Consider the following 23,827-nt stretch of genomic DNA (forward strand, 5'->3'; position numbering starts at 1 on the left):
TTTCACCATAAGCATCACCTCCAGAGCTACTGTGCTTTCATTTCTGACTCTTCAAAAGTTATTTTGGATATTATTTCTCCCAAGCAACTGGCAAGAATGATCTAAAGTTGAGTACCAACAAACTGCATAGTGAGAAGTGTCTATCAAAGGCATACCTGTCCAGCTCTTGCATTTTCACAGACAAAAGTATCATAGAATACAGCAAACTGTGGGGCATTGTCATTAACATCCAAAATTCTTACATAGACAGGAACGCGAGTAGTATCTTTAGGATTGTCTGACAGGAGAAGAAAGAAGAATAATGAGTTAATTTTCTTACTAAAAGTTTTCTGTTTTCTTCCAAATTTAATGAGCAATAGGCGTGCAAGATAAAGTAGGGAAATGGTAAAAATTTAGCATAGAAACTGACACTATGTGAGAATCAGAACTCCTGAAAAATAAGGACATGCTTTATGTAGAGTAGAAAAATACATAAAATTATTGGTATCTAGTGAGCAATTATATATTTTATATGAGAACAGGGGCTGAAACTCTATGCAAATATAGTATATGAAAAATTATGCTTATTACTATAATGACATTTGATTCTTAGGTGGACTCAAGAGTATTACTTTGCTGTAAGGTTTTCATTTTTAATTTTAAAATTATTTGTGATGTTTTGTTTTACACAGAAAAGGCATTATAGACTTTGTGTATATATATTTTGAAAATCTGTCAAACCTGACTTTCCTCTCTTGGATCTTAATAAGCAGGAAGAAATACTATCACAAGGAATAAAACTATCCTCCAAAAATCTGGTAAAGAATTTATTAGAATCAGAGTTTTTATGTTTCAATTGCTTTAAAATATACTAGATTTTCAGACCTTAGGTTAAGAAATAAGAATATTAACATTCCCCTTGCCAAATGCCAAGACCCTAGTACTATTGATAGTGCCATCTCAATAGTATAGGTTAATTCAGGAATACAAGTGTTCCTGTTTCCCCTTGCTGATCTAGTTGCCTTACCAACAATCTGAAAGAATGCCTATGAGTTAAAAAGTGCAGCCATTTATTGGAATTCTGATGATTGGTACCTAAATACAATATAATTTTGCAACTTTAATGGAATGGAATAATTAACAATAGAGATTATCCAAATGTACTGGTGGGTGGTTTTTGATGTGGGTTTGTTTTGGTTTGGTGTTTTTTTGTTGTGTTTTTTTTTCCCTTCTAAATTGCTTTAAATAAACTGTAAACAGTTAGGAGTTGCCAGCATTAAGTTAGTTTGTCATTAATAACACCTTTGCTCAAGAGTGATGTGGATCTTTCTAATATCCTGAATTGTTTAAAACAGCAGGTTTAGGGCATTACTTTTCATAGCCTTCTATATTTTTGTACTAAGTTTCCAAATGGGTTCTCTTCTTAACACAGCTTTCCCATTGGGTCATTCTTCCCAGGTAATATTTTTAAAGCTTTAAAGACCTAAATCTCCCCCTTCATTCTTCTCCAAAATTAATGGACATCTTTGAAGAAAGCTAGCTACTCCAGCTAGGTACAGAATGTAAATACACTCACAGAATCTTGATGAGGAAACAAGTTTAGAACTACATTATAAACATACAAAGATACTAGCTTTTTCATTATGTAAATACTTTTGAAAAGTATTCTTACAACATTAGAAAACACTGTGAAGGATTGGTAAGCTCAGGACTGTGCACCACCAGAGGAAAAAAAATCATATATTTTTTAAGTGCAGCTACTGAGTGTGCTCCATGCTCATATTGCTCTGGACAAAAGAAAGGGGAACAGGCAGGCTAAGAATGGTTTATTGGCTGGACACAATGTTCCATTTAGTTCTCTTTAGTGTAGTTCTTGCCAGCCATGTTTCGCTGCTAATTAGTATTTATTTCTTTTTTTTTTTTTTATTAATTTAAAATTTAAAAAACCATTGTATTTGAAAAAACAAGTGGTCCTCACTGGCTAATTTAAAATATCAGATCTTTGTCCCTTATTAAAATTTCCATCAGATGATTAGAGTTAATGTTAATAATGTAGCAGCTGTAGGAGAATCTCTGCTTTTGTCTTTGTACTTTTTAACATGAAAATACCTACAAAGAACCAATTTAAATAGTCCAAGAAATGCTACAACTTAGGGAACAATTTGAACCTAACTTGTAAATCTATTTATTCCAAGAGCTGTAGGTGTAGATATCATAGGAAGAGAAAATTAAATTATTTCTAAAGAAATTAAGAAAACAATAGAGACAAAAACAGAAAAGGGTGGGAGGGAATAAAGAGAGGACTTCTTTCTTGAAGTCACAGTTACATCTGTACAGGCTAAGGAAAATTAAAAGAAAAAATAGACCAAATTGTCTTACTGATCTCAGCTGCTATAACGCTAAGATTGTGCCATTGTGATATTTCACGGTCAAGTGGTTTAGAAGTATAGATAGACCCATTTCCAGAATGAATATTAAATATCCTGTCAAGATCAGTGTGACGATCCAGAGAAAACCTAAATACAATAAAGAAAAAGTATTGTAAAAATGAGAAAAAATGGAAGAAAGAAAATGGCAGAAAACGTTTTGCAAGTCAATATAGCTATTAGGTTCTGTATGTTCCATTACAAAGGTTAGTTTTGAGAAGACATATATTTAGTTTCTATAAATGTTTATGAAAACTTTCAAGGTCAGTTCCGTAGAATGAGGAATAAAAATGGCAATAATTTCATAAATATGATACAGAAATGTAATATTTGAACACCTAAACTGTTATAGACATATGAGAATCATAAAAAAAAAAAAAAAAAAAAAAAGTCAGAATAACAATATAATAATTAAAGAATGCTTTTAAACCTGAAAGGAAAATTGTCTTCAATGTATTGTTACTTCAGACTGAGTCTGACAGTTAACTTACTTGCTTTTCAAAATTATTGTTTTAAATTCAGCTTCTACACTTCAGAATTTGCTAATTAACTAGAGATCAAATAAATAAAAAGCCAAACACCTCTATAATAATAATTTTACATGCAGAACTTTCACTTTCATTAGTATACCAATGTTAAAGGACCTTGTATATCGCTATGGTTCCTATACTTCTGCAGGCAAAACTTCTACTAAAACAATATGGCAGAATGTCAAACTACCATAAGAAAATTGCTCCTTCCTCCATTTTTTCTAATATTTAACATTTCCTTCGAAGTTAAGACTGAAGCTTTGATGTGGAATTAATGTAAGATTTTGCAAATTACAGAACATTTATCTAACTACATGGCAGAACTGAGCCAAAGTAAAAAATAATTTAAAAAATTGCTACTACACTTTTAAAGTACAATATAACACATAGTTATTAGTACTGGCATTGTAAGAGGTAAAGCTTATCCTAGGTAATGAGTGAATGAATGAATATACAAGTAATGAATAAATATACAAGGTTGCTTTCGAAGTTGACAAACAGAGCAAACACTAAAAAGAATTTAACCTAGGCTATGTAAATTGTTTTAAAGTTCTTGTCTTTTACTAGATACCATGAAATTAATGCTAAAATAGATGACTGGGCATTTTCACATATATCTTCTATTTTTTTTCTTCAAGTGAACTAAATCTAGGTTCAATGGTCCTTTTCCATTTTTCAGAAATTGTACTTGTTACTTTTGTTTCCTCCACTTGCCTCTTATATGTCATTTTCTATGGAAGAATGAGAGGAATATCAACAGATCATAAAAAATTATATAAAATAATTGGAATAATCTTTTAAGTTTCTACTCTATGTAAATAATAGTATTGAAGAAAATACCTGCCACTGTTCTTCAACACGTCGTTGTGTCAGAAACACAATGAACAAAAGCTCCAAGGTTGCTCTTTTTCCAGTCACGATTAAGAAAATATAGCTACTAAATTTTTAAGTTTTCTCATGTATTTAAAGTGCATAAAGATCCAATGCTAAATTATTTATATATTCGTAAATTTCAGGGTCTTGATGTTATCTTCTATCATTTTCATACACATGAATCATTACAGGGGAAAGTTAGATTCAGTTTCACTTCCTATTCCAGGTTTGCCATCTGGGTGTCAGTAAGAAGTTATGTGACAATTGACTTCAAAGGCAATAAATAAGCTTTCACTTTTCTTGAGTCTCTTGGGTGCCAGTGCAAGGCCGTTCCCTGAGGTGTTCAGAGGCTTATGAACAGCATCATCCTCAATTCTATCTATCTCTGGGACACTAATAAAATAACAGAAAAAAACATTAGGATGTTCTCCCTGTGAACAATGCGTATGTGAAAATTCATGTTGTATTCCTATTCATTATAATTTCTTTAGCAAATCGTGTGCTTACAGAGACTGGAGTATTACCTTATAGGACTTGACAGTGAGTCAGGATCCCGTGCCATTACTGTTCCTATTATTGTTCCCAACTCAATATCTTCATGCACCTCAAAAAGATAAGAAGATCTGCTGAAAACAGGAGGTTCATCTACATCTTCCACAGAGATTTTCACAATAGTTGTATCTTTGAAAGGCCCAAGATAATAGAAACGTGGATCCACATGGGTATTCTCAGCTTCTACTTTCAAGGTATAAAGTCGTCTTGTCTCATAGTCCAGTGGCTAAAAAGGAAGATGATAATACATTTATTACATTATAAGTTGACAGATATTGACCTATATACATAAGGGAAACTGAATAGGACTGTAGCCTTGTTAGATCTTTCCCTGGGTTGGGGGAATGACAATGCAGTTCAAATTTTCCACAGCGCAGGAATAATTTTCTCTATTAAGCAATTTCCATTGTTTTTGTAGGAAGTTTCTCTTCCTAAGTGTTATTTGAATTGTAGCACAACTGACAAAAAGATGTTCAGTGCAAATTTACCAGTGAGTGAATTTTACATCTGTTTCATGAGAATATGGATTTGAAACAATCATATAAGCATATAAAATATTTGAAATACAGAGTTGAAATAATAACATTTTAGAACACAGTGTTCTATACTAATATTTATCAGGAAATATTATAAACTCTTGGATACTCAAAACGGTCTGAGCATCCTTATTGTCAAACAAATGTAGTTGGCCTTAAATACCAGGGATGTTTTGGGTTTCTTCTACAGAAGGGGTGTGTGTGTCAAAGTTCTCTACAACTAGAGAAACATTAGGAGTTTATTTTTTTTTCTTTTAATTTAATTTAATTTAATGAATCTAATATTAGAGTTTGTTTTTATTTGGTTTTGTTGTTTTGGTTTTGTGTGGTTTGTTGTTTTTTTTCAAAATAAAATTGATATTTTTGTCAGCAGTTCCTCTTTAAAGTGAAAGGAAGAACCTTTTGGTGCTATAATTAGAAACCATTTTGGAAGGAAAAAAGCTTAATTCCTTCAAATTTTTCTAACTGTCATAGATAAAACATGTTAGCTAATTTATGATACTGAGGAAGTGAGCAAGCTGAGAATTTACCTTTCTGACACACAAAAGATTTCATTAACTCACTGAAAGTCTCAGGAAGATATCACACTGGTGGTTTTCAGGCATCAAAATAGGTGGTGGAAGATTGTTTTTTCTGCCTAACTGCTTTTAAATACAAATTAATGTTCCTGACAGATGCTAGGGTGACAGGCTAGAAATTTAAATATTCCGTTTTAGAACAGAAGGATGCAGTCCAGTGAGAGAATGAATTTCCCTACTGTCCCAAACCTGTTAAAAAAAATATAGTTAAAGGGAGAATACCTATTAATAAAATTGAGAAATGCAACAAAATGCTGCTATTTAAGCTAGATCAGAGACTACTGGTGTGTCTAGAAAATGCAGCATGTTGCTGTTAACAGACACTAGCTTCTAACCTAGAAGTAAATAAGCTGTTAGTCCTGCTTTATTCTAATCAGCTGGCTTAATTTGTCAGAAGTTGCACCATGTATATGTATATAACTCGCTATTAGTACATTCGTATGTAATTTGGACATCTCTTCAGGCTACAATGCAACACATGGACATAGTGGTAGTATAAGTATTCCAACATATCATTGGTAATTAACAAAACTGTTTCCTAAATACATGACATTGTGGCAAACCAATTATTTTGTTTTTTAAGAAATTGTATAGAAAAAGTTCTTTTGCAGCAGGCAAGGAAAATCAGACATTTATAGTTATTCACTATTGAAAACTGAAATTACCATTGACTTGGATAAAATAACAAGAAAATAAAGAATATTTCATAAAGTAACAAACTGAGGATATCTTCTTCCTTGCTAGTTAAGGCTGTTGTCTGTGCTATCCAAATAAACTACTTCCTTATTAATATGAGAAAGCATCCTGAAAATTGCAAAATATGTTAAGATTGTTAATGGCAAAAAAGTGTAGATCTTGTTCATTAGCATTTATTGGTGACATTTTTGGAGCTACTGTAATACAGCTTATAAATTTTTTATGCTTGATCGGTTACTAGACTTTTTTTTTCAAGACTGTATTGATTTAATACAATAGTCTGTGTGAAAAATCTCACGCAAAAAAGAAAGGAGCAACTCAAGAGGAGCCTTCACAAACATCTAGGAAAAGGAAAAATATTCAGCCCCAAGCTTCATATATTCATTACTTCCCAAATAAACTACAATGGTGACTATAAACGTAGAAGAACATAGAGATTAAAAAGGAACACATTCTGATCTTTGCTGAACTTACCTTTTCCTTGGTTGCCATTATCAAGAGATGTAGAGATACATTTTGTAGCAATGTTTAATTTGTTATTCTATGCTTAAAGAGATTAGCTTTAAAAGCTAATATAAAATGCTTTGTTAGAAATGCTCCCTGAACTTTTCAGAAACATGTCAAAATCCCACTTAAAAGAACTGAGGGACTTCTGATGGGGAAATTGTTGAGGAGCAGAAGAATGTTTTTTTTCAACTGTGAGATCTTACATGTCTGAAAATTCTCTGACATGCAAGACAGAGGGCAGAACTAAAGCTAGCCCTGGAGTGGAACATCTCCCTTACGAGGAAAGGCTGAGGGAGCTGGACTCGTCAGCTTGGAGAAGAGAAGACTGAGGGGTGACCTCATCAGTGTCTACAAATATGAAAAGGATGAGTATCAAGAGGACTGAGCCAGGCTTTTCTCAGTGACATCTAATGATAGGACAAGGGGCAACGGGTGCAAGGCTGAGCATAAGAGGTTCTATGTAAACATACAGAAAACCTTTTTCACTGTGAGGGTGACAGAGCACTGGAACAGGCTGCCCAGAGAAGTTGTGGAATCTTCTTCTCTGGAGACATTCAAAACTTGCCTGGATGCATTCCTGTGTGAGCTGCTCTAGGGGATCATGCTCTGGCAGGGGGGTTGGACTAGATGATCTTTTGAGGTCCCTTCCAACACCTAACACTCTGTGATTCTGTGTGAACAGAGACACAATCATTATTCACTGCTCCCATGTCAACCAGTTGACATGTTGGAAACAAGCTTCTGTGAGTTTGGTGTGTTCTGACATACACTGAAGAGGACTCAAGGCTCACTGGATCTTCCCTAAGAGTTGACAAGAATTCTAAGTTCCCAAGTTGATGAGAAGCGCATATATGAAACTCTCAGTAATAAGTGAACTGCACGTTGCTTGATGAAGAAAATATGTTATATGAATACTAAAGAAATCTGTATTTGAACTCACAGAGATAATTAGTACTAACATATTGGATATGGCCCATATTTTACACACTTCACTGGCAATAAAACTTTAAAGCTATGCTGCATCTCAGATACTGCTACTGCCTGCTATTTCCCGTTCACCTGGAAAGGAGACAGTACTGTTCAGTTACCGAGGGACAATGCTTCCAAGTGCTAAACAGCTAGAACATGTCAGAACATCTGAGCACTTTTTTCAATGAACATTTGTGACATAACACTGATACCAAAATCATTTAGTGAATGTTGTTGATAGACACCTTTCGAACAGTTATGATGCCTTCCTGTGTGTCCTTCTGTGTAACAATATCAAACATATCTGTCCCATCACCATCTATAATTCTGTACTCTACTTCTGCATTTTTTCCAGTGTCTGCATCTGTGGCTTTGACGCTGCCAATGGCTGTTCCAACTGGGGAGGACTCAGGAATGCGGAGATGGATCGTACCTGTCAAAGAGATAGAGCCATTCAGTAGCCTCACAAGCCATTACTCATGCATTAATGAATATTGTGACACAAAATAGCTTAGTACATATTTTTGTGCAATTTTTTTTTCTAGAGAACTCGTTATTTAATACTGGGAGGATGGGCAAAGAGAGGCAGAGAACTATGCAAGGGAAATCTGTAGGTGGAAGATAGAAAAGAAAAATTTTAGAAGAACCAAATCAGAAAAATAGAATTGAAAAGGACCTCTATTCTCCTGTCTCAAACAAGAATCAACTCTGTACTCTTCTTGTCTTTGTCATTCCTGAAAGATTGCTCTGTGTTCTTTTCAGGTTCCACTTTGCTTTTCTCCCCTTAAAATCTAAAGTAAATCTTTGGGAATACATTTTTCATCTATGTAATCATAGCAGCAACACAAAGAACAGAATCCCCTGACTTCGATTCCCAATTCTAAGCAGCAGATTGACATTTCAGCTTTCAAAATTATGTAGTCAGATACAATGTTAAATAAATTCTAATGACATGTTAATGCAGGGATTGTTTTTTGAAAATCCACAAGTAGAACATGCACCTTTACTTTTTAAAGCAGTTATTTCATACTTAAATAAGGTGTATGAACTATGCAATTTTGGGTTTGTGCTACTTTTCCTAGTTCATATGTATCTCTTTAATGTGGTGTCATAGAGCTGATAAAAACCCCCAACAACCATAGGTATAGAACTGTCATAATTCTTATATGCTGCGATAAAATGAAATACATATCTTACCACACATGTTCGTATTTTATGCCCTAGCCTTACTGTGAAAACTGTAAATAAAGGCTGAGATCTCTGATTCCATTTGTCATAACATGAGGTTGGAGTACATGTGGGACACAAAATGCACCATGAAGAATTCTCAGAAAAAGATTTAAAAATTAATGTAAATACAGCTGTCATTCCAAAGATGAAAGTTAAGTCATCAAAGCATTTTCTTCTCTAGCCTTAGTTGTGTTCCATGATTTGTCATTTTATTTACAGGCTTCCTAAAGTAAGTAAAGTGATGTAGAATGTTACTTTGGTTAAAAGTGACACAACTGTGGAACAGACAATGGCCAGAAACCAGAACAGGAAAATGCTGAAAAGGCTACCAAAAAGCAGCACAAATACACCTCATTACAAATAAGAAATACAGAGAAGTCCATAAAGGGAGTTATGAACTCTGTGGAGTAAGGAAGAGTTGCAGGAAAAGAGCAGTGGCAAGACAGTATGAAAAGGCCACTGGCAATATGATCTTATCATATCTTTAGGAAAGCGCAGATGAATCATGTGAGGATTATCAGTGTCCTAACAGAATATATTACAAGCCAGTTACAGAGTGAAGGAGGAACTGTTTTTCTTTTAGAGAACAATCACTGAAAAAAACCCCCATTATTCATTGGAATGTTTGAGATTTTCATGCTATAGAACTAGTTTTTTTCTGTTCCATTACATTGTAATTTTTCAAACTTAAAAAAGGCAAAAAATAATAAAAAAAAACCCACATTCACATGCAATTCGTAATTAAATATTGAATGAATTTTTTACAATTTAATTTCTAAATCGAGTTTTACTTAGACAGCTTTTGATACAAAGCTGATATATGGCAGCGGAATTAAAACTTTATTGTCATATACACTCCACATTCTATTTATATTAATTTAATTTTGCTCAATTATATTTTGGTCTTTCAGCTGAATGATTTATTTTGCATTTGCTCTGACATTTTCATTACCTTTCTCTAATACCCAAATCTGTGTGCTTTGCTATGTTAATATATAATCTCCCTGTAATCGGTTAATATTTTAAAAAAAGCAGAAGAAAAAATAGCCTCTGCTCCCATTTAGTGTTTATTCAATATTACATTTAGGCTAAGGTGAAAGACCACTTTTTTCCCCCAATTAATACTTATACGTTGTAATTATTTTTTTTTCTGGAGAGCTTAAAACTACTTCCCCAAGCAATGCCTACTACTTTGACTACTACTGCCATAGCCAAGTTGTGAATTTAAAGTTATTAAGAGCTCATATCTTGAATTGCTAGTAACGTAGTGGAAACCGAGAATGAAAATAATCAGAAACCTATCATCTGAAAGATAATTTTATTTCTAACCTATCAATTTATAGAAATCTCCACGTTAGTATAAGATTTTTTGAGACTGAAGACATTTAATGCATTGACTAAGTTTCCCCCCATGGGGATGCAGGGTAGCTTTAGAAACTGTATCAGAACACATACTACATCAGACTAGAATTATTCTTGCAAAACTGCTGTAAATCCTTTTTCTCTCACTTCTCACTCAAGGAGAGTAATTTACAATTTGCAAATACTCCAGTGACTGATGTTCTTTCATTTGTCTGTCAGGAATATAAATGGACGATCAAGAAAAGGAAAAGCTCTTTCATATACTAAGGAAATCAGTTGGAAGTTTAAAGTCTATACTCATGTTTGGAAATACTTCAGTCAGTCATAAACAATGAAAAAGTAATCATATTAATGTTTACCCTTCTTCCCATTTACTCTTGAATAGGCCCATAATCTAAAGATAAATCTTTTTATAGAACAATACAGGCTATAGTCTTACAAGAGACATGAGCTGCCCTAACACAGATGCACTGATTCTAAGTCAGATTCAAGCTTCTAAGTCCATAAAACAGATTTCCCATTTATCATTGATTAACACCATCTCCTTACTTCTGAGAAGACTTGGAAATACTACAGCTGAAACAGAGATCCAATATCTGAGTTATTTGATAGTCTTTCTGTGAAGAAACTTGATCAAATTTTAAATGTTATCATTTCCTCAGAAGAACAGGCACTGCTATCTATATGGTTTTCAGGATATCTTTAAGAGGACAAAAAATACTCTGAAGAATCCTTGATCTGTAACAACAAAGGAATTAATCACTCTTTTTAATTTTATCTATTTATTTATTTATTTTTAAAAATTATGATAAAATACACTATATAGAGTTTTGGGGTTTTTTTCACAATTCTAATGTGAGTTTCTTGTGAGAGAAATTTAATCTGTTAGGAAACATTTTAATGAAACATGTAGCTTTAATGTGTCAATGAGTCAACAGTCAACATAATGAACCTTTAAATATGTTTCCTGTTAATTTATAAATCTCGTATGAATACGATTGTCTCATTAAGCTAATACACATTGTGTTTTTTTGTTAATGGAACAAAATAACTTAATCAGTATCAGTACCAGTAGCCTCATTGAACTCTATTAAAATTGGGCATCATTATAATGTCTATTTGCATTTCAAGATCAAACAAAACTTTTACTGTCATATACCTAGTAAAATCAGCCTGCTTTAAAAATATCTTCGCTTTCATTTCCAGTGAAACACACATTTATATCTAGCAAAGCTCTTGGCAAGAAGCAGAGAGAAAAGCAAAACAAAACAATTCCCCCCATGAAAGTAAAGACTAAAAGTCTCTTTAAAGCAAAGGTCACATCTGATGCACACTGACATTAAAATGACAAAAAAATGCAGAGATATTTCTACGATATTGCATCAAATCTTCATCTGACTCATATATGATGCTGGACTGCTAGATAAGTCATGTAAAAATTGTCTAGAAAGTCGATTCCATTGTTCTTAATATTGACACAGTGTTTAAGAAACAAGAAGAAAAAAAAGTATATAAATATCAATTTTTGATGCTTCTATGTTGTCTTAAATTTAACTGCTGAAATAAGCATTTCCATAAAGCTTAGAACATGACAACTCTGAATAGTCTTCCTCAATAAATCCTAGAAGGAGTAATACACCATTCCTCACCTACACAGCAATGGAATTACTGTAATTCTCTATATACACATGGAAACAAGAAAAATAATAAATCATAAATTTGTGCAAAAACAAAGAACATAAAATGATTAACAAAATTTATTTCCAGAATAGGTCTTATGTGCAAATGTAGAAATTTTAAGTAATCAACTGCTCATAATTTTTCTATTTTGAGTGTGTATAGGAAATCACATGCTAATTAACATCTTAGCTAAAGACATATATATTAACCACAACATTAAATTAAAAAAAACCCTACACTAACTATGTACTCTATTTGTGCCACAAAGAGCATCCGAATTATTTAAAGCTGTTTCTGTTATTTTCAGTCTGAAAGCTGACCACCAATAACTACTTGGATTCACCAGAGCTCTACAGAAATAAAAATGCACAGTGCAGATACTCTTCACTCTTTAAAGTGTATCCAAACCAAATATTACAATTTCAGTAGAAGCAAAAGCCTATAAATGTATACAAAATGCTTAACCTTTAACATGTTTAGTGATGCAGTTTAATATTTCCATAGTGCATAGAGATCAATAATGTTTTTATATTTTAGTTTGAGGATACAAAGACTTGATAGCTGTACTATCAGAAGTTAAAGAGCATTATAAAAGGCTTTCATAAACTTAGGGTGTAATAAAAAAATATAGTCAAATGCCAGTCACTTCACTTTGGAAAATTTTTTATTAGGTTTGATTTTGTGGTACTGTAACTGGAAAAATACAGATCTGTTTTATTCCCTTCAAGTAATTTCTTTTCCACGTTCTTCATGATTAAATATTTAAGCAGATAGTACAATTCAAACATTTCTGCATATATAAAATTACTACATGTTTTATTTTCCAGTGGGGGAGTATATAGGATTTAAGCAATAGGTAAGGGAAAAGAAAACACTTCTCTAATACTCTTTTAAGTCCACATACCACCCGCTCACATAATACTGGAAAGTATTCCAGGTTTGAAGCAGTTACATTTGACTATATAGCTGTTCTGATAACAAACAAATGCTGCAACATTTAATATACTATTTTAATAACAGTGAATAAATCAGCACATAAGCCTTTTTTTGTTCACGTGTGCCCCATAATCTAGATTTACTCTAAATTAAACCAGATGGTGATTGCTAAACTCTTTAGTTTGAAGCTCTTACAGTGCAAGGCAACAATTAAATGCAGCTTACTCTGGGAGAATCGAGGTGGATTGTCGTTGACATCAGTCAAAGTGATGTTCACGGTGGTGGTCCCTGATAATCCACCCATCTGGCCTCCCATGTCCTTTGCCTGGATAACTACTTGGTATTGCTCCCTGTTCTCTCTGTTCATATTTGGTAAAGCAGTCCTGATGATGCCTTAAATAAATAAAAACAACAACAACAACAAAAAATAATCTCTTTATTTTGGATGTGCAGCAATCTGCTGCATCTTTTTTGTATTATCTGCCTGTGAAATATATATCTAAAATATACATTGCATATTTTAAAATACAGATTTCTGCTCATAAGCTTTATAAATAGTCTTCAGTATAGGCTGTCTGTTGAACAAACCTTAGTTCTACGTCACAGTTCCCTTTCCAGTTTATATTTCATATCAAAAAATATTCACTATCTTTAGACATAAGGTTTATGAGTACAAAGAACACCTTTTATTAGTCCAAATAGAACCATTAAGAAAAAAAAAAAAAGCACAATCTTTTCTAGGACATGAGCCTTTACCAGAAATGTTGTTACTTAAATCTTGAATATTTCAATAGTACCACTGTAAAGTTACTTACGCATCATAGTGTCAGCTGTAATAACTCTAATATATTATATTAATACAAAAAATATAAATTATAAAAAACCAAGAAACATTATTTCATTTCAGTCAGCTTCTAAAGTTAATTCTCTAGGTGATTTAAGATTTTTAAGATGAAAGGAAAAGTCTACAGTTTATGGTAAATGGGAATAATTGCAATTTCCCTGACCTGTTTCCGGTTCCACGGAGAAATATGGCTGTCCCTGAAGTATGCTGTAAATTACTCTTGCACTGTTTCCATATGAAGGGTCATCGGCATCAGTAGCTGTAACTTGCACCACAGAAGTACCTGAAACAACCATAGTCAACTTATTTTCACATTGTACTTGGTGGAGACCCAAGAACATCAATTTCCATTTCAGCATACTCCAAAGAAAATTTCAGCTACTGTTAACTGGAATTCTCAAATACATTTATTATCTTCCAGTCTACTTCATTTACATTCTTATCTATTTCAGGATCTTATCCTAAATAAACTGAATCTAAACTTGCCAAATCCCACCAGTGTGATTAAAACCTAATTATCAAAGGTAAGTTATAGCTCTGGTTGAGTTGAATTCTAATCTTTACCCAGCTATAAAAAATTCATACTTATGTACTCACTTTCTCTTATCAGAAGACTTATTTATTTTTATTACAATAAATATCTGCTTTCCATTACCTAGAACAGGTTTTTTTGCTTGGTTGGTTTTGTTTTGTTTTGTTGTTGTTATTGTTGACCAATGTATGAAACTATGCATGCAGGAACGTGACAGGAAAAGATTATTAAATAGGTCATTGGAACTTGGGAAGAACTAGTAATCAGTTTTCCCTACTTTTAAAGTGTAAGTATAGATACATACTACCAAAATAAATATTGTTGTACGGACTTTGAAATATGTGGGTTATTTAGACTACAAGAAATTTTCTAAGCTTAAAGACCAGCTCTACATTTTAGTGGAATATACCAGTTCTTCAAAACAGGAAACGCTTACAATTCCCTCTGCCATATCTTGCTGAATAAAAATAGTTTGTACATTCTGTTGAACCCTTCCACCAGAGAAATAAAGTATCAACAAGGCTCTCCCCTATTGTACCTCCATAAAATGCAGATATGATTTTTAGTATAAAGGAAACAAGTGAAAACAAGTAAATAAATAATCATGCATGTGACTGGTTAGCCTTCTGAGGATCAGAAGACCTTCAGACGTTTTCGCCCAAGTTGAGTCTGTTTTGCCCGTGACTATAAATGGTGAGGAAGCCCTCCTTCCCTTTGTCTCCGTTTGTAAAGATATGTCTAATAAACACTGTGAAAGTACACGCTGGTCCTTTTTTGAATATTTTTAAATTCAGAAGACTGTTGCCTTGATTCTTAAATGCACTTTTTGGACCATTGCAGTGTGTAGCCAACTTCAGCACTAGATCATATACTTGATCCTAAAGAATATCTTCTCTGAAATAGCAAAGGGGTATGTAAAAGAGAGATGTGAGCAAATAATGTTCAGTAACTTAAGCGCTTCAGATAAAGAAAAAACTCAACACCTTAAGTACAGTGATAGACATGGCATTATCCAAGTAAAGCTTACAGATTGTCCATATTATATCCATAAAACTGGAATATACTCATCATCAAGGCAGCTATCACAACAGCACCATGTATTAATGAGAAAAGTCTACACTGCAAACTATTTAAGGTGGTATTTTATCTCTATTACATGTAACTGAATTATAAGTTGCTTCTAATTTTCACATTTCCTTCAGATCTTCAAACCAGTAGTATTTATTAATAGGCCAATTGTATGAGATTTTTATTTCATTACAGTTTAAAGAAATATGCATAATCTATTTTAGAGGATAGTTTAGAAGAAAACTGAAAAATTCGTTTAATAGCTTCCAAATAAATTTAAAAATTCCATTTGCAATGTAATAATATGCATCTAATATTTACTGCTGCTTCAGTTATGAGTTTCATAATGCACATATACATATTAATCCTATTTTAATACACATGAAGGAGAAAAAATAATATCAGTTATCCTTCTCTCTAGCTGCAGTGAGCATGGCTGCATGTACACAATAAAATCTATCAGACCCTTTTGGAAACTAGATTTGATCCTGTTCTCTTTAACGTCAGTGGGAAGATACTCGGTCCTCAATTTCATCACTATCGCACAATGATTTACTCAATGGGTTGTGCTCAGGATAACATACGCTCCTTCTCCCAAAAGCAGTAAGGACTATCCTTTTTAATGTTGCCTGAGCTCTTTGGCTTTTGCTGGCCAGTCACTAGTCGCATACCTAGCAGGAAAAGTAGAAGGACACCACTACACTTCTGCCTGCCATTTGGGATGCATAAGTTTGATCTTGATTGCTGCTCTTAATAGGAAGAGAGACATGCTCTCTAGGCTTCCACAGAGAAACCAGTGATTTCTGTGAAAAGTCATACAGAAACCATGCAGAGAAGTGAACAGGAGGAGTATATCAGTGTATCAATTATGTTATGCACATCAACTGTCAAACCATCACCTTTTTTGTTTTGTTTCAGTTCACTGTAATCACTGAAGACCACTGATGTTCAGTACTACAAAGAAATTGTTTGTCCCAAAGAAGCTGTGGATGCCCCCTCTCTAGAAGTGTTCAAGGCCAGGTTGGATGGGGCTTTGAGCCCCTTGGCCTAGTGAAATGTGCCCCTGCCCATGGTAGGGAGGTTGGAACTAGATGATCTCCCTTCCCACCCAAACCATTCTGTGTTTCTCTGAAAACTGGACCAGAAATGCAAAGGCCCAGAAGACAATCAGTAAGACTGGGGTTTAAAAACTACAGTGTGGGTGTGACTTAGTCAGCACTACTTGGTCTGGGCTTTGCTCTGCCTTCTACATAGGCACAGATAGTAAAGACCGTTTTGCCTTCAGTTTCTAAAGTCTAATCTGAACCCCATATGAGTGCATAAGGAAGACCGTGTTAATATCCTGGAGAACATGGCACCAGCTATGTCATTAATAGGACTGATGAATTCTGTAATTTTGCCCCTGTATACTGGCAAATTTTATTACACAATAAGCTAAAATTATACAGTGGTGAGGTAGGCCCAGGCCGGGAAGTAAACAGTCATTTATCAGATTGAGTTCTCAGAAAACATAATTTTAATTACAATTTTTTAATCTCCCTAGGGTCTTGTACTATAATAGTAATTAATATATTTGGCCCTTTTGAATGTGTTCTCTGTAAGCATCTTCAAACCCCATACATATATTAATGACTTTGACCTCACAATGCATTTCTAATATAGATGCATTAGCTAGGAATTAACTTGGAAAAAGAACCCACAGAATATCTATTGTAGAGCTGAATTTAGAACTTATATTTCCTTTTCCTTATTCCCAACTGAGTTACGTGATATTTAACCAGACCAAGTAACCTCCATAGTAAATTATCCATACAAATGACAAATCAAATTAACAGAAATTTTCTGCTTTTTCTACTGGAAAAGGGGAAAATAATGACACATTCTCTCCTGAAATAAATTATTTAGTGCAGCAGAATAACAGAGAAGTGAGAAGGATTACATATTCAGAGAAGCTGCCGTTGAAAAGGTCTTGGAAAACAACTAGGAATGAAGCACATCAGTGGACATTTCCAATTCTTTTAAAATGTCCTTTTTAAAGAAAAAAACAACCAAACATCAACAACAAGAACAAGCAAACAAACTATACACAGAAATAAGCAAAACAAAAAAAGTTATTTTGTTGTTTTGGTTTGGGGTTTTTTTCCCCTTTTTTGTTCCCTTATGTCAGGATTTGCATGCAGAGTGAAGGTGGAGTTTGCAGAAATTGAAAATTGTCATAATTTGGCTTCTCAAAATCTGTCATTACTGATATTATGAAATTATAAGCCAGATGATGCAAAAGAGTTTGGTGAAAGAATTATTTAAAAAAATAAAATAACTTTGTTAATAGAAAACATGAATAAATTGTTACAGGATAAATATTATGGCAGATAGGATAATGCATTGGTAATTGGTGCAACAGCACTAATGAGGCAGTGTACAAATAGCCTAGGGAGAAAGCCAAGCAATAGTAGCTCTAAATGCTGTCTGAAGAGAAAGACAAAAAGATAAGTACAGGTAGAGGTGATAGACTAACTGGAGGACCCTAAACTTGTAATTCACATCTAAATCCAGAGGGAGGTCACACTTATGAAGCATATATTGATATTGCTAATTCAAAAGCAGAAAAGACCAGCTAGGGAGCATTATGGATAGCAGAAATAGGACTGAAGATACAGGATGGAATAAAGATAAGGTATGATTACAAAATATATGGGCTACAATATATGAACAGAGAAATAGTTCTAAATAGCAAAAGGTTCTAAAAGCTTGTCTAAAATATACCAATAGGCACAATCCACAGGAAAAGCTTTGTGGTAGAAAATAGACTTATCTGCAGTTCAGAGAAGCAACCTTCAAATGAGCAAAAAGATATAAGCAGGTGAAGAATATGACAGACGGAGAGTAGTCAAAACTGTAAGAATATTATGAGTCATAAACTTTGAAAGTAAGGAAAGGAAAAAATTGAAAGAAGATAAAATGCCCAGTAATCAATATAAAGTCTTGGACAGCAGTAGCCAAATTGAGTTCAAGTAGGGCTTTGGCCCTCCTAATTTTCTCCCTGCATTGCCTTACTACATCTCTGTCTTCCTCATGAGGATGGTAGGATGGAGCAGACCCTGCTCCTGCAGACCCCAAGGGGTGCACAGATTTATTTCAAGTTGATGTTTCTTGCATGTTTTGCTACTTGTGCATTTCTTGTGATGCTTTTGGTGAAGAAAGCAGGACATTAGGCAATAACAGCCTTCTTTTATGAGCTAGTAAAGAAATATTGTGGATTAAAAATTTACCAATTTATTTACTTACTAGGTTATTAAAGTAAATGTAGTATACTGATGAATATTTGCAATCTCACTGAAAACTGAAAATGTATTTAGAAAAATTTAAAAGCTCTGAACTCTAGCTACTATCTACATTATACAGTGTAGCTCTAAAAGGAGTGAGGCATGTAAGCTTACATAGTATGAAATGCTACCATGTCTGTTTTCTTTCTGGCATTCAGATGAGCACATAGAAGATTAATATGAACATGTCATCACTGTTGTTGCAGTACAACTTCCAGAAAAATCTTCTTTACCAGGCACTGAAGTGAGGCTGACAGGCTTGTAGTTGGCAGGGTCTTCCTTCTTACCCTCTTGGAAATTGGAACACTGGCCAGCTTTCAGCCAACTGTAACCTCTCCAGACTCCCAAGACTATTGAAAAATAATGGAAAGAGGTCCAGTGAAGACATTGGCCAGTTTTCAGTACTCTGGGATGAATCCTGTGGGGCGTCGTCCAGCTACAGCACCAAGTCTCAAACAAATTCAGAGTCAGCTGGTATTTTATCATCCCCCTAGCAACAATCTTCCAACACAGGGCTCTGGGGGTGCCAGGCCCCATTATCAGTGTTGAACACACAGGCAAAAAAGACATTAAATATCTGTGTCATCATCCCTATTTGTTAGGTGACTGGCCTCATTAAGTAATGGACCGATGTTATCTCTGATCCTTCTTTGCTGTTAACATACTTTTAAAAGTAATTTTTGTTTTCCTTCACAGTACTGCACAGCTTGAACTCTAATCAAGCTTTGGTGACACGAATTTTCCCCCTACAGGGGTGAACAGCATCTCTGTAGTCCACCCATGTCACCTATCCTTATCTCCAATGTCCATACACTTCTCTGGCAAAATTTTAGAAGATCCCTGCTCATCCCACCTGCGTGATGCACTGCCTGCTTGACTTCCAACACTTTGGAATTTCCTGCTTCTGCATTCTTAGGAGATGCCTCTTGTAAAGTGACCAGCAGTCATTGGCCTCAATACCTTCAAAAGCAGAATTCCCAGGGATTTTACTAACTAGCTTCTTCAGCAGCCTGAAGTCTGTTCTTCTCATATCCAGGCTTGAAGTTTTACTATCAGTTTTTCTCCTATCTCCAATGATCTGAAATTCAACTATTTTGTGGTCACTGTGACCAAGGCGGTCACCAATCACCACTTCACCCACAAGTCCCTCTTCGATTAAAAACAATAAATCAAGAAGGGCACCTTTCATAGTTAGGTCCCTTAGTACCTGCACCAAGAAGATATCTTCAAAATGATTCAGAATTTTCCTGGGCTTGTTTGTGTCTGCTGTACGATATTCCCAGTTGATGTCTGGGAATTCAAAATCACTCATAAGGACAAGGACAGTTGATCTAGAGATATCCCTGATTCCTTATAGAAGAATTCATTGGTGTCATTGTCTTGGCTGGGTAGCTGATAAGAGTCCCACAAAAACATCCCCTTTATTTATTTTCCCCTTCATCCTTACCCAGAGGGTTTCAACTGTGTCGTTGCCAGCTATATGTTCCATACATTGCAATCTTAAACACACTGCCAGTTGCCCACCTCACCTGCCCTACCAATCCCTTCTGAAGAGCCTATAACTCTCCATCACGGCGTAACAGTCACAGAACTCATCCCACCAGGTTTCATGTACCACCAATGGGTGTAGCTCTGGGAGTGGTCCAAACCTTCTAGCTCCTCTTGTGTATTCCTCCTGGTGCACACATTAGTATAAAGATATTAATGTTCCAATGCCGTTCCAGTGTACACCATGAAGTAACCTCAAGAGAACACTCTGTCAAACACTGTCATTACTTAGAATTTTAAAATTAGTATTATATCTCCACTTGTACTACTAATAAGCAAATATTCTTAAGCTTTTCAAAATTCTTCCTAAGGAATTGTATGCACCAATTAGTAATACCTCATACTACAAAATGCAGTTGTTTATGCATCTGACCAGCTGGCATGATGCAGTCCGCAACTTTGTAGCTAAGACAGGAAATGAAACTCCATTGCAAACAGATGAACTCAAGCAGCTGTTTAAGGGTCTTGAAGCTGTTATTCATGAGCGAGTTAAGGGAGGAACTGAAAGCCCAAGAAAATAACGATAATCTCTACCTTCAGGCAGTGCATTAACAGCACATGAGTAAACATATCATTCCCCTCAGCCGCAGAAAGAATGGAAGTGGAGACAGCTCTCCATTCAGTGTTTATCACCAATGGGGACCTTCAGTGAAAATGAAAGGAAAAATGTATTCATCTTTCAATGGGCTAATTTAGTGATCTTATTCTGATAGTTCTTAAGGAGGAAGGTGATTCACCATTAACTACTTTCTATTAGTATTTAAATTTCAAGTAACTTTAAATTAATAATCCAAATATTCTAATTAGAAAGAGATCTCAAGTCACAAAATACTCTTTCTGGATGCAATTCCAGTATTTGGATAAACAAAATAGAAAAACAGTTAACCCATGAGGCAGAATTTCAAATATTAATTACTTTTCAGAAGACAGGGAAATTATTGTCAAATAACAAAAGGCAGGCATTTGTGCCCCAGTGTAAAGCACTCACCCACTATAGACATTTCAGGAACACTAGCAGTGTAAATTTCTTCTGGAAATGTTGGTTCATTGTCATTGATGTCATGGATTTTGATGACAAATTCAGATTCAGGTTCCACTGGTCTCAGAGTTCTTCTATTAATAGCTTGGGCACGCAGGGTGTAAAAGGCTTTCTCTTCCCTGTCAATTCTTCGAGTGGCATGAATGTCACCTGTTCTCTCATCAATTATAAAAAGAGTACCAGCCCCATCTCCTGACAAAATGTATTTCAGGGTTCCATCTCCCTTGTCCTGGTCAGAATGAAGCTGAAAAGGAGGAAAAATAAGAGCATTTTATTTAAAAGTAACATGGTTTGATTTTGGGTTTTCCTTTTACCTTTGTTTTGTTTTGTTGTGTTTTTTTTTGTTGTTGTTGTTTGTTTGGTTTGTTTTTTTTTGTTATATATTAAATCATTCTTTGTGCAACAAATGTGATTAATATCAACAAAACAAAGTAATTTCTATCACCATTGACTGGCAGTCATGGTGTCACACTGAAGCATTTGTTTCCCAGCTTAGCTCCAAAAATCTTCTGACTTGACTCTTGTGGCAGATTTGAGTTTTGCAATAACACTTGTTCTCTGCTAGGAAACCTTTGCACCACAATTCTTGAATAAGATTTTTATGTTAATACTGACCTTTTCCTTCCTTGAAGAGATTCTATTAAAAATTCACAACCTGCTGTGCTAGTTGTAAATTCACTAAGCAGATGAAGAACATGGCAGAATACAAGACAATTAAGGAAAGTAGAACAACTGGTTCCATGTCATTCTAAACTTAAAATAAAAAAATAAATATTTAATATTGATATTTCTCCTATATTGGCAAACTATATTTTAAGTCATTATCATTTTGACTTAATCAACTCATGTAAATAGCCTAAAGAAAAAAAAAAAAAAGCATTCAATATTAATTTAATACCGATTATGTTAGTAATATAAAGCTTAAATTAATCTATTAATTACCTGTATTACTGACTGACTTTAGTACAACCACCAAAAAAAATATTAAAATAAATCAATTCTTTTGCTTTGTTCAGTACAGTAGTGTGGTTGGCTCATTTGATCTTTTGGATACACTTACCATAATTTATCCCGTCATCTTTTTGCAAAGTTCCTTCCAGTCTCACTGATTTCATAATTAACTAAAAGAATCTAGCATTCATATTTACTTTCACCATGAAATGTATACTTTTTAATGTTTGAATTCAGCAGAAGGATTAAATCAAGTAGAAGCAGTAATAGAAGCTCTGATTACAGAAATGAAGTGCAAATATAAAGACTTTTAAAAGATAATACTTAAAAAATGTCCCAGAAAGTTTAAGTCAGAACTAGTGCACTTTTTCCTTTGTGAAAATAGTTGAACACACAATAATGGCATCTTAGAACTGCAGCAAGACCACATTTAATCATGTGTAGGGTTTTCATTAATTTAAGCTCACAATTTGGTTCCTGAAAAACATGTTATAAGTAGCTTAATATAAATATTCCCCTTGTCGTCCAGTCATAGAAATATTTTTTTTAATTATTTCTTTTTATATGGTGGCCTTCACAGAGTCACAGAATTGTCACAGTTGGAAAAGACCTCTAAGATCACGTAGTTCAAATGTCCATCTGAGGGCAGGGAGGGGGAGAGGAAACACAATCAACCCAAACAAAAAAAAAAACCAACAAAAAAACGCCAAACAAAACAAAAACCTACCACAACCACACACCCTGCAAAACCAACAATAACACACAACCCACAAAAAAACCCCTACTAGAGCATGTCCTGAAGTGCCACATTTGCACATTTCTTGAATACTTCCAAACATGGCGACTCCACCACCTCCCTGGGCAGCCTGTTCCAGTGCCTAAATACTCCTTCAGTAAATAAATTCTTCCAAATACTTAGTATGAACTTCCCCTGGTGCAACTTCAGGCCATTTCCTCTAGTCCTAACATTATTCCCTTGTGAAAAGAGACCCACAGCGACCTCTCTACAACCTCATTTCCTACAGCTGTAGAGAGCAATGAGGTTTCCCTTCACCACCCTCTTCTACAAAATTAACAACCCCAGTTCCCTCAGCCTCTCGTTACAGGACTCATTCTCAATCCCCTTCACCAGTTTGGATGTTCCTCTCTGGACACACTCCAAAAGCTCAATGTGGGGGGCCCAGAACAGTAGTCAAGGTGCAGCCTCACCAATGTACTTTCTCCCATAACTTCCTTTTCAAAGCACTATCAAAGTGGAATATTCAACTATAAGTGTTCTGAATGTAGCTTTCCTTGCCTTTTGTGCTGAAACCAAACATTCACAGTGGACTGCTGGGATAAGCTTCTTACATCCACCAAACTAAAACTTTAGAAGATTTTTCCCCAACTATATTAATAAAAAGACTGAAAAGCGAGTTGAATGTAAGATTTTGAGACATCTACATAACGGCTCTTAGGGATCTGATAGTCGCACTTAAGAGTAATATATTTGTAAAGAATACCAATCTGCATAGTTTAGAAGAACTCTTTAAGCAATATCACTTTTCATTTTCTAAAAAAGTGCTAATAGTTTCTATTCAGATTAGTAAACTAATTTAAATATAATACATACACATAGCAGTCCACAGTTTTTATAGAAAAACTTCAACTTCACAATTGCATATCAGA

General features: G+C 34.4%; 1 protein-coding gene across 1 annotated transcript in view; it reads right to left on the reverse strand.

The window, feature by feature from the left end:
- The window catches only part of CDH10 (cadherin 10, type 2 (T2-cadherin)), a 50,342-nt gene that overhangs the window by 12,105 nt on the left and 14,410 nt on the right, over positions 1–23,827 (reverse strand). The window contains exons 2-8 of the mRNA XM_010002417.1: positions 21,158–21,452; positions 13,862–13,981; positions 13,080–13,247; positions 7,892–8,079; positions 4,333–4,586; positions 2,359–2,495; positions 156–277 (exon numbers count right to left, since the gene is read on the reverse strand). Of these exons, the coding sequence (XP_010000719.1) occupies positions 156–277; positions 2,359–2,495; positions 4,333–4,586; positions 7,892–8,079; positions 13,080–13,247; positions 13,862–13,981; positions 21,158–21,452 (1,284 nt within the window). The remainder of the gene's footprint in view (positions 1–155; positions 278–2,358; positions 2,496–4,332; positions 4,587–7,891; positions 8,080–13,079; positions 13,248–13,861; positions 13,982–21,157; positions 21,453–23,827) is intronic.

This window comes from Chaetura pelagica, unplaced genomic scaffold (assembly GCF_000747805.2).
Source record: "Chaetura pelagica isolate M959 unplaced genomic scaffold, ChaPel_1.0 scaffold81, whole genome shotgun sequence".
In the NCBI taxonomy this organism is placed as follows: Eukaryota; Metazoa; Chordata; class Aves; order Apodiformes; family Apodidae; genus Chaetura; species Chaetura pelagica.